At 36.4% G+C, this 12778-nt stretch overlaps 1 protein-coding gene across 4 annotated transcripts in view; it reads left to right on the top strand.

The window, feature by feature from the left end:
• LOC106079149 (uncharacterized) overlaps positions 1-12778 on the top strand; it is an 80047-nt gene that overhangs the window by 44053 nt on the left and 23216 nt on the right. For all 4 annotated transcript variants that reach the window (XM_056024547.1, XM_056024548.1, XM_056024546.1 and 1 more), the window contains exons 4-5: positions 7450-7544; positions 9959-10140. In XM_056024547.1, the coding sequence (XP_055880522.1) occupies positions 7450-7544; positions 9959-10140 (277 nt within the window). The remainder of the gene's footprint in view (positions 1-7449; positions 7545-9958; positions 10141-12778) is intronic.

Genomic DNA, 12778 nt, shown 5'->3' with positions numbered 1-12778 from the left:
AACTCCTGGCGCTCCCCCAGACCCCCTTTCTGGCAATGGCGGGGAGTCTACAATTTTTCCACTTACTCCAGGAAGAAATTCTAAGGCACAATAAACGTCTTCCGAAAGAATGAAGGGTCAGTATGTAATAAAGATTATGTACACACACACATACATGAATATAATTTTTTTGAGGGGGTGGGGCCGGGGGGAGAGAAAAAATCCCCCCCAACCCCCTTCCCCCGCTGAAAAAAATCCTGGCTACGCCCATGGTCTAGTATATATATATTGTAATAAATCTGGTGGTGACACAGGGGTAGTGATGTGTAAGTAGTCAGCCCACGAAAATCGCCACAGGCCAGCGCTAGACGAGCGGTCAACCGTGACGAGTTACGACGGTCAGCCGAGACGAGTGTCAACATGATGGTTCGAGAAGGATCGGCGTCGTGAACAGAACTCAGGACATTCATGAGAGATGAGGTCGTATGATTTACCTTCAATGAAGTCCAGTAGAATACGCGCCATAGGCGCCATTATCCCGTTGATTGTTAGAAAGGTTTTTATTCAACAATCAGGCCTGGACATGGGATTCCCCATTCCGTGTCCTGTCTGAGGACTCCCAGTAGTACCGGCCATAATGGTGACTGGGCGTAAACCGGCGTACCACGTACACGGCGCACCGTCCCCGGTACGGGTCCCACACGCTATAATTGGCCGAGGGCAGCACTCACCATGGGGAGCTTGTCTCATATTCCTATAATGTTACCTCCACAGTTCCGTGCGGGAACCGCCATTCCAGCTAATCCGGATACTGATGAAGGCCCCCTTTGTGGAACTGCGTGGCGGACTTTTTGGACTGGGGTTCCATCCCTACCCGGAGTAAGAGAAAAAAAAAGCTCACCCTGGGAATCCCGCTAGGGCCTGGTTCGCTACTCGTACTTGGCCTATCTAGTTCCACTACTAGTCGTTTCCACCGGAGGCGCCACACTGAGGCGACGGGTAGCTGGAATCCTCCGGCGTATGATTTACCAGAAACATCGAGCGATGTCCCGTCTAGAAGGCCATTAAGGACCCCATATAAAGAGCGAAGATATCAGAGTCGAGTCAGTCACGACTTCCCGATCTACGAGTCGGTTTACTACGTTACGGCAGAGTTCAACGGAAGCCAGTAGAGTTCGTCCTTCAGTACAGAGTTGATACGACGGTTCAGACATCTAGAACATTGTACAGCCTGTGTTACGTGTTGTCAATTGTACAGTATTGGCAGTTATTTATTGGACATTACACTTTTACGTTAATTTGGAGACCTGAGTTGTCCTTTCAGTTGGTGGTGTAGTTTGGTGAAGTTGCAGAGATCCTGAATATTGAGATGCGTTAATATATATATATATATATATATATATATATATATATATATATATATATATATATATATATATATTAATAAGGCTTGTCTTGTAATCCGAAGATTAATTAGGAGTACAGTTATTCCGAGGCTACGCAGCCCCAGCTCTGACCTACACATTTTGCCACATCCAAGGCAAGCATAACTATTGTCCGACTGTCATCGATTAAGATTTTCTTTTCGCCGTCAGCGTCAATCCTTGTCAGCGGATTTTCTTTTGGTCTCAAATGTGTATCCCGCAGCCTTTTTGAGTGACCTCCAGTTTTTTAATTCTGAAGCTACATGCAACCAGGTGCTTTTCTATATCAGCTAAGGCCGGTTGGCGCCTAAGTTGGTATTTAAAGCGTTATTGTTGGGCACCTCTGCTACGTCGACCAAATTTTAGCTCCCCAAAATATTATATAATATATATTGCTATATATATTAAAACTATTGCGATGTTTTGGAAGGAAAATTAAATTTATATCAGATTTTAACGTGACGGACGGATAGACCGGCAGATAAAACGCACAAAATTAAGCGCATTTATTTATATATAAATCAATAGATTTAGTCTTTTTTTTTCTCGCTCTAGCGTGACGGACAGACAGAACGACAGACTAAACGCACAAAAACCTGTTTTATCCTGACATATATATCATATATATCTATATATTCTTTGAATATCTATGAACGCTTGTCAACTCTCTCATGTTAGTAAATACTTTTTTTTAGTCTAATTAGGCCATGTGACGTAATGGATTTTTTTCCTTTGACGTTATATGGAATGAATTCTTTAAATGAAATATTATAAGACCTCGGTAAATCAATGTTTTATTAAACATCTTCTACTTTATCGTATTTAAAAAAAGACATACTAGCTAGATTTAGGTCTATCTAGATTTTTTAAACAAGATCTTATCTCCATTGTTTAGAATAAATTATTTATATTCTAATTAAAATCATTGTAGATTTTAGATCTAGAATTTCTAGGTCTAGTTAAGAATAATATAGACTAGATCAATATTTAGAATTTTAATTTCTAGATCTAAATCTAAACTTAAAGTGTAGATCATGATTTCCAAATGTCTGGACCTATGTTGCAATGATATAGAATATTAAAACTAATATACGTTTTAAAAAATGTAATGTTGCTTTCAGTCACTTTTTAGATTAGTTAGGCTTTTTCATTACGTAAATCTAATCTAAATTACGTCTAAATTATTCCAAATTTAGATTTTAAATCTAGATCTAGTTGATATAGATCTTAGGAGTACAAAATCAGAAATTTAGTTTAAGTAGATCTACATCTTCATTCTAGTTCCATTTCAATGAAAATGCCAATAGCTCTGTTGGTAAATGTGCTGTGACATCGAGCAGACGTTGCCGAAGTACAAACTCGATACCTGTTCTTTTTTTTTTTTTCAATTACAAAACAATGCCAAAAGATGATCTCAAATCACTCGTCTGACATGTACTAGGAAGTAGATTGTCTTTAACGTCGAAGGAACATCCAAAAAAATGTAAAACATTTTTGAAACATGATTACTTTGGACATTCCAAACAAAATCCCGTCTTGAATATTCCTTGCAAATAGGTGGATCCGATAAGGATTCATCGGGGATCTTGTTTATTATTATTATTATTATGTTAGAAATGAAAGAGTAGTCATTCTCTGGCGCTGCCAGGGTCGAGTTTCGCTAAAGAGAAACAAAATTCATCGTAGTCCCTTTAACAGTTTCCACTGAGGAATTTTCTGGTGATGTGGCAGGTCTGCAGCAGTACCGCCCTCTGACAGGCAACGAAGATGTTCCTAGGAATGTTAAGGGCCTTGAAGGTGTCTGTGAGGTCAGTTGTTATTATCCCCTCGGTTGATATAACAATGGGGTATATTGTTATTTTGGACAATTTCCATAGACGCTTAATCTCCAAGCCTAGGTTCCCATATTTTCTTTGTTTTTCTATCTCAGTTTTTCTTAAATTATGAGACAGTGGTACGGCGATATCGATAATGATAGCGGTTTTTTCTTTTTTATCGATGAACAGCAGATCCGGGCGATTGAAATCTACCGTTTTGTCGGTCAGAATAGGCCTATCCCAGTACAGCAGATATTCAGTAGACTCGAGAACCTCCTGCGGAGAGTATTTATAATAAGGGGGAGTGTCCTTATCGATCAATTTATACGTCAAAGCCAGGTGTTGGTGTATTAACTTTGCAACTTGGTTATGGCGACCTAGGTAGGCTGATTCTGATAGGGCTGGACATCCTGCCATAATGTGTTCAATCGACTCGCCCACATTTCCACATTTTCGGCATTTGTCGACAACATTGAGTTTCAGGATATACTTCTCGTAATTTTTTGTCCTGATTACTCTGTCCTGTATTGCTGTAACAAAGCCTTCTGTTTCAGGGTAGAGATGACCTGCTTTGAGCCATGTTAAGGAAGCAGCCTTGTCGATGTTGTCCCCATGTAATGAAGCCGGAAATTTTCCGTGGAGTGTTTTTTCTTCCCATTGGCGAATCTCATGCCCTACGTCGTCCAAACCGATATTGACATCAGCATTGTGTAGGTTCAGAGGGGTTGCATCGGAGTCGTATTTCCGTAGGAAGGAAACTAATTTGTTGCTGGAGGCGAGCAGTTTTGATCGTATTTTTAAAACTTGCATCTTACAAAATTTGAAGATGTTCTGCAATCCACGACCCCCATCCTTCCTGGGCAGGTATAACCTTATGGTGGAGGACTTGGGGTGTAGGCATCGAAACTTGGTTAGTAATTTTCTAGTGAGTCTGTCAATGTCATGTAGGTCGGTGTCAGTCCATTTGATCACACCGAACGTGTAAAGGAGCACAGGGACGGCCCAGCTGTTAATTGCAGTGATGAGATTACTGCCAGACAGTTTGGTGTTGAGGATTTTATTAACTCTTTGCCTATATTTGCCAAGAAAGTCCTCTTTTAATTTCTTATGGTTTATCTTGGCATTCTGGTTTATTCCAAGATATTTATAAAGAGAGGCAGAGTTCAATTCCTCGATGCCTTCAAATGCAATGTTGGTGTTCGTTGCCTTGCCCTTTTTAATGCTTATAATGCCACACTTATCCAGGCCAAAAGACATACAGATATCGTCACTAAAGCATTTTACCGTTTTGATTAAGGTGTGTAATTTTTGCTCGGTTTCTGCATATAGCTTTAGATCATCCATGTATAATAAGTGGGACACACATTTTGTACATTTAGTGTCAACCCTAAAACCGTTTGTAGAGTCTTGGAGTAATGTAGATAGAGGATTAATCGCTAGGCAGAACCAGAGTGGAGATAGTGAGTCACCCTGGTATATACCTCTTCTTATGTGCACAGAACCTAGTTTATCACGATTTAGGTGCAGGTTTATCTTCCAATTATTCATACAGACTTTTAATAGTTGTTTTATTCTTGGGTTGATTCTATGGATGTCCAGGGTTTTTAATAGCCAATCATGCGGAACTGAATCGAAAGCTTTTTTGTAGTCGATGTAACACATGTGTAAATTTCTCTTTCTTCTATTAGCTTGATGCAATATAATACCATCTATAGTTAGCTGTACTTTACAGCCCATCGACTCTTCAATGCAACCTTGTTGTTCATCTGCTAGTAGCTTATGGGCAGAACAAAATTTATACATTTTATTTTTTAAAAGTGAAGTTAATAGTTTATACACCAGTGACAGACAAGTGATAGGGCGATAGTTTGATGGTTGGTTCGGATCCCCTTTTTTTGGGGAGGAGAGATGTTCTGCCTTCAGTGAGTTCTAACAGCATTGAAGACGGTTCTGATATTAGCTCGTTAAAACTTGATGTTAGTGGTGCATGTACGGCTGTAAGTTTTTTCAGCCAAAAGTTGTGTATATTGTCCGGTCCAGGAGCAGTCCAGTTGTGGGTTTTTGAAATAGCTGCGGAGACTTCCTCAGCTGTGAAATCCTCATCAGGCATTTCTGGTATTAGGTTGTTTTTAGTTTGGATTTCCTCAATCCAGTCAGCCTGCACATTGTAATGTAGCGGGTCGGACCAAAGCGCCGCCCAGTAGTCGGTAAAGGAGCCGTGTTTAGTGCTATCAATGGTTTGAATTTTGTCAGCACCATTATCAGCTAGTTTACGGAAGAACTGTTTTCTCGTGTGCTGAAATAAAGCGTTATGCTCCTTTCTTTTGGTGGTTTCGTTGTAGCGCTTTAACCTAGCTCCCTTTAGTTTAGCTTTCTGTCTCAGAGTATCTTTCAAACATAAGAGTCGTGCGTGGCTATCACAGTCCGTCAATTTGATTCCAGTTGTTTTTAGTATTGTCTTTATTTTGTTAAGTATTTTCGCGGAATGGTTGTTTCCCAGATATTGTCCAATTGTATCCATTTGGCTTCTCAGTTGATTAATATTGTCTTCAAGGCGCCTTTTCCATGCTGGCACATGTTGTTTTGGTCTTTGATTAATTGGGCCTAGCTCGAAGGTCTTTTGTCCAGAGAGCTGCGTGACAGCCACAGCGGCGCAGTATATAGCGAGGTGTGTCTCAAACAAGTTTCTTGGTGTTTCAAAATGGTTGGCTAAGACTTTATTTATTTCATTAATATATGTGTTTGTCTCTTTCTTGACGTTTAGCTTGGGGATACGAGGCCTAGAGTTAAGATTGGTGTTTTTATAACGGTCTATAAGATTAGAAAATTTTGAGTGTAGCTCATTGCTTATTGCCGATGTTGGGTCATTCTCTTGTTGGTTGGGTGTTCTACTAATGTCTTCGTTGGTCGGCTGTGTGGGCGTGTCGTTTATGTCTGAGATGAGCTCTTGTATATGAAGCTCATGACCTACTTCCCTTCTTATCACGTCAATTTCTGCAGGGGTCAAATAACATTTTTTAATTATTACAGATCTTCTGTCTACAACATTCTGCTCTGTAAGGTTTAGATTAGGGTATAATTTGTTAAATTCCAGGGAGAGTTTTTGCCTATAACCTGGGAGAGGTTTATCATCACAAATGTTTACACGGAAGAACGATTTGATGATGTCTATATTCATTTCTCTCGTCCATTTGATCCTTTTGGCTCCTCTTGTTCTACCACCAACAGCACCTCTCAATTGTGTGGGGTGCGAGTCAGGGAGTAGACCGACCTCTTGTGTTTGGTCATGAGGTTGTGAATTGCCCTCAGTAAACACTCGACTCATTGGTGAATAATAGTTACCGCCTAATTTGTTTCATATTCATCGCTGTCCTGGAAGAAGCAATGGATCCGTTCTATTTCCTCAAAACTAAAAAATGAAGATAAAAAAAATGAACGTGCGTTAACTAGTTTATTTTGATCTACTGTCTCAGTACAGAAGCTTTTTAGATCTAGGTCTAGTAAACATGGAAGTGACGCAGCGGAAATGGCGTCCCTAGCCTAGGATAAGAAGTGATCTTAAAACCAAGAAAGTTTTCAAACCCAATGCATAAAAACATCATAAATATATGCAGACCTACAACCATGTAGCAGTACTTCAGTATTTGTAAAGTCTAGAGTACAAATACCTCCTTGATCTCGCTAACTTAGAAGATGATGCGAAAAATGTTCCTGGTTAGGGTATAATTTATTATACTCTTGAATCAATAATGCCTTACATTCGGAAATGCCAAAACGCGATAGTCCTTTCAAGAACGCGATAGTTATTTCAAACCGATGTTGGATCTAGACCTAGATTTAGTCTCTATCCAAATTTAAATTTATTTATTTTTTACTTTAAAAAATTATAACGGTTCTTCTCGTGTGACCAACGAGCTAGTAATTCTCTTCTCAGCGATGTACATAAACTGTTACATTTCTAGGAAAATCGTTAGAGCCGTTTTTGAGATCAGCTGTCCAAGTTTCCGGCTCCAGGCTCCATAAAATTCTGACTGGAATAGAGGCATTGAAAAAAGACTAGAATGCTTTCATTATATATAAAACGATTTCCTAATATTTATGTTGCATTTGCTACAAAAAAAAGAAACACTAATACAATACAACGTTACTAGCATGAATGAGTTGACACAAGTCTAAATGTGTCTAAATGTCTGATAGATTCAATACCTTGATATTTATTTCAAATCTAGAAAATGAAAAGCTATCAGGAGTTTCTGTTTTTGGTGCACCTTATACCACAAGTGGTTCCAAAAGGTCAAGTGCCTTAGCAGTTACAATAACAAAGGTAAAGGGTTTTGTTTTATTTAAAACATCATATTGTTTAAAACACACACACACATACACACATACATACATACATACATACATACACATACATACATATATATATATATATATATATATATATTAGGGATGCACCGGATAGTACTTTTTGATATCCGGCCAGGGCCGGATATGACCGGATAGTAAAATTTGATATTCGGCCGGGGCCTAAGTGTCTTGTTAATAGCTTGTGTTGCTGAACATTTTACGAAACTGTTAAATAACAAACCTTTATTGGTTGGTTTTATTTTTTTTCCTTTTATATACCTTATTGTTTTAAACTCGTTACTGATTGATTTATTCAAGCTTAACAGTATTTCTAAAAATCTGTATAGCATGAGTGTGTCTGTGTGTATGTACGATGCCACCAACTGTAAAGGATGTGTGTAGGAAGGTCAGTGTAAATAATGTTAGTATATATTTAGCTAAGTACTAATGTAAATCTCATAAGTAAAGTGCAATCTGCCTTGTATAGTGGTCGGATGTATGTGTTTATGAATTTCAGAACAACACCCTGGTCAGATATACCTAGTGAGCCTACACATGTAGTCCTAGTGTAGTGTGTATAGTTGTTTGTGTTAACCATCAAGCATTGTTTTTTCCTTGAGCATACGCACGCGATAGAGTTGGGTGTCAGTCAAAAAAGAGTGTCAATACGCTGACATTAAACCTACGTCCATCGTATTTAACTTGTGGTCACCTGCCTATAAAAAAAACTCAATGTGATGGACTAAACAAATAAAAGGGATGGGAGTTGTTCATCTCTACCTCTGGAGATATATCCGTACAGCTAGACAGACGTCTGGTCAGCATGACGTAGTCAAGGAATGTAGCTTTTTAACATGTTAACTAACCTACTCAAAGGTCAAAACAAATTGAAAAAGTGTCAACCATTGCTGCTCTGTATGTAAAGCGCATTTATGATGTAAAGTTTCATTTCTATTTATATTAAGTTATTAACACGCCTTGTCTTTATAATAAACGATGTTTGGTGCATATTCATAAAGGCTCTATTTTTAAGCACATTATTTTGTTTTAATATAAACATTAATACATTATACAATAGACATTAATGGAACGAGGTCCACTTTATGCATATTAAATAGGTGTATTTTTTACTATCCGGTAGTTATATCCGACCGGAGCCGAATAGCACCGGATAGTAAAAAATGCCGGATATTCGGCGCGACTATCCGGTGCACCCCTAATGTATATATATACAGAGCGGCCCGCAATTCCCTGATCTAGGTTATAAGTAATGAGAGTGCGCGAATCTAAAATGTTAAGAAAAAAAAAATTTTTTTTGTTCAAAAAAGTAGATCTAGATCTAGAAGGTAAGGGATATGATACCCACATAAATTGTTTGCTTGCACAAATAAATACACTATTTACAAATAGTATACAAATAGCCATTTTTGAAAGTAATAAAATAGTATGAAATTATTGTTGTTGTTGTTCTAAAGTATAGAGATGTAGATCTAGAAAGTAAGGAACAGTTAAAAAATGCATTGTCCTTAAGAAAACATGAAGCAATCACATAAGTAAACAATAATTAAAATTAATGAACTAATTTTCGTATAGCGAAAAAGGAAAATAAATGGAAATAAATTATACAGTAATCCGATATATGGCTGTAAAAGCAGTTCTTCAATTTAAATACGTTTTTTTAAAGTATTGTTACAAAAAGTTTATATCAACTCACTCTGTCTATATGTCTGTCCGTCTGTTATTTCTCCCATACTTAATCTGAGAGCAAGCTGAAATTTTGACCAATTATTTCTTTTACCTGACAACACAAGATTCAAATCAATTTGTAAAATTTGACCAATTATTAAATTTACTATTGGTAATTAATCATTATGTTTGATTTATCGAGCAAGGGAACAAAAGTGTACTTGACTGAGGTTGTGGTATAAACTGAATTAGTCCCCTTTATAGGTCGTTGTCTGAGGCTTAGTAAACACAAACATGAAATAGAAACAATAAATAACTATACAATCTTCCATGTTCATAAGCTCTTCAATAGCATAGTGGTTGGTTTGACAATCCTGAGAAGGCTTTAGTCCACGAGTTCAAATTCAGGTCGTTCCCCTTTTTAAAAAAATAAATACATTTAAAAAGCGATAATTTAGATACCCCGTTCTTTCTCCCCCTACCCCTTTCCCAATGATCCAGTCAAGTGATTGGGTAGTGAGAAAGCTAAAAGCATGAAACTGTGCTAAAGAAACAAAACAAAAAAAAATTCTAATCCCACAAATTTCTTATTGTTAGTCTAGATCTATTACTAATTTAATTACATGATACACTAAATTTAAGCTGTGTATTTTTACAAGATTTTTATGTAATTTTGCTTGTTTATATGCTTGTTTTGTTTAGAATCAAGCAAATTTTGGTGGACTATTTGGTGACAATGTCAACAGTTTAGATGAAACTCAAGGATTGTCAATGACTATTCAAGCAAAGAGCCCAGAATCAGGTGTTTATCATGTTGTGTTTACAACTTTGGCCAGAGTGCAAGATGGGTGTAATTTAAAGTCATTGGGAGATATTCTGGACAGGTAGGTTGATACGGAAATCAGTAAATATGATGGACGGCTGCCTAGTCGTGCGGTTTGCGCGCTGGACTGTCGTTCAGATTTATCGATGGTCCAGATTTCAAACCTTGCCCGCTCCCATCCCCCGTCGTCCTGCGGGAGGTTTGGACTAGGAAGTAATTATCTTCAACTCTGAAGGAACATCCGAAACATGTAAAACAAACATTTTACAACAATAATTTATTATATTTAAATCATTTGTTAGTCATTGATCCAATGTATTATCCAACGAAAAGAGCTTATCTTTGATGCAATATCTAGATAATACATTTATTATTCAACGAAAAAAGCTTATATCTTTAATGCTAGATCTAGATAATACATTTATTATCCAACGAAAAAAAAGCTTATCTTTGATGCTAGATCTAGATAATTCATTTATTATCCAACGAAAAAAAGCTTATCTTTGATGCTAGATCTAGATAATACATTTCTTGATAAGTAATGAGAGGAAGAGCTAGCTACATTTTCCAAAGCTTCTAGAACTCTCGAGACAAAATCTGTAGAGCGCGTTCTATTGACTGGAAGTGACAAAAAGAGCATTGTCTTCAATGATGATACAAACTACTAGATAGTGTCCAGGAATGTAGTGGTCAAAGCTATTGATTGTTCATGGTAGAAAAGTATCACTTCAATCATGTCAATCGGATCGCAAGATTTGTCGACCGTCCTTCTCCACTCCTCTCTGGCATTAGCCTTGGATAGAACCTCTTTCAATGGCAGGCCCGTACATTTTTTATGTTGTCTTCCCATCGCTTTCTCTGTCTGCCTCTTCTTCTTTTTCATGGTACTGTTCCCTAAAGGAAGATATTTGCGAACCAAGACCTAGTTTTAATATGGCCCTAGAGTTTTAGTTTACGTATTTTAGCGGCCCCGTAAGGGGAAAAGACCGCTATTAGGTTTGTGCAAAATGTCCGTCTGTCCGCCTGTCCGTCTGTCACACTCAGATCTCGAAAACTAGAAAAGAAATGAAAAATATTATTTCACCAAGCGATGCGGCTTGAAAAGTTTAGGTGCAGCGGCTACTTTTGGTTTTCTAAAAGCAAACCGTTTAATTTATAAAATTAATTATGCAAGCGATTTTTTTTCATAAAAATACACCAATTCTAAAACAATTACGTAAATGTAAGGGAGGCAATATGCTAACAAAGATGGACATTTTTGTGTATTTTCAGTATCACTAAGTCAAATATATTTATAAAATGTACAGGAAATGTTTACAACAAATATAAATAATAGTTAAAAATGTTTTTTCTGGTCAAATAGCTTCTAAAATTAAAAGATAACATTTCTGTTTGTTTATAAAGGCTAATAATGCATTTTGTAAGTTAATATCACGCACATTTTTTAAAATGGACTTTTTATGCAGCGACTTTCTAGCAGTAGCGTAACGTCGCAACATGATGCAGTGCTAAACCAATTCCTAAAACTTTTTTTAAAAAATCAGATTTTATTTACTTTTTGTTTAGTGCCCCCATCCGAATAAAAGAAGCTTATTTTGTGCGTTTTGTCTGTTGGTCGGTCTGTCTGTCACAATTAGATTAACAGATAACACTAAAGGCTATTGTAAATCTGATTTAAACTTTAATGTTTCATTCAGAAATATTGCAATAGTTTTAAGTATCTATAATAGATTGTTCCGAATGTTTTGTGAAAAACAAATCAATGCCAATGAATATTTGTTTGCTCTTTTAACTTATATTAGATTTTATTTCCATGCTTAAACGTTGCAATAAACACATGATCTTTAATATATCGTTCCGGTTTTTTAATGTAAATAGCATATAAATGCTAAATAAAAATATCTATACTGATTAATATTTCATTAACTATAAAGTTGTTCCTGATATTGTTTTATAAAAAATAAATTGTGTCATATGATTGTTTGAAATCGCATAATTGACTTACATTACACTTATATTCTTTGACACTACGTCACTATAGTTGTTGTTGTTGTTTTTTTTAAATATCGACAATAGGTTGTTCAGGATTTTGAAATAAGAAAGTAATTTACTAGTAACGATTATTGAAAATCACGTTTTAGACTTATTTTACTGTTAATTTTCTTGCCGAAACATAAAAAAAGTTGTTTAATCGGTAAAGAATGTTCCGGATTTTGTTTCGAAAAAAAAATCGACCTACATTACCTTAATTTTCTTACAAATCGTTGCCAAAAATGATCCGAATTTTATATGAAAAATCCAATAACGCTAATAAATGTTTGAAATCCCTCTTCTAATAAATAAAACAAATAATTTTCTCATTTAAGAAAATTGGTTGTTCCGATTTTTTTATGAAAAATATTTTAACTCTATTTATGTAAAATCGCACTTCTATCTTACACTACGTTTAACTTTCTAGCTAAAACGTTAGAAAATCTAATTATCGTTAAAATTATGCTCCGTTTTTTTTAGAAAAACAACTTCCTAACACCAAAGTATGGTTTGAATATCTCCCCCTAAGGCTATGGTACATCTAATCCCACAAATTTAATTAACGGTATTTGATTAATCTGGAATTCTTATTTTCTCTCACTATAAATATATAAACATCTGGAACAATCTATAATAGAAACTTAAAACTAATGCGATGTTTCGGAAGG

The sequence above is a fragment of the Biomphalaria glabrata genome, chromosome 3, assembly GCF_947242115.1.
Source record: "Biomphalaria glabrata chromosome 3, xgBioGlab47.1, whole genome shotgun sequence".
Classification (NCBI taxonomy): domain Eukaryota; kingdom Metazoa; phylum Mollusca; class Gastropoda; family Planorbidae; genus Biomphalaria; species Biomphalaria glabrata.
The sequence above is the reverse complement of the archived record's forward strand: the minus strand, read 5'-3'. Positions and strand labels throughout refer to the sequence as shown.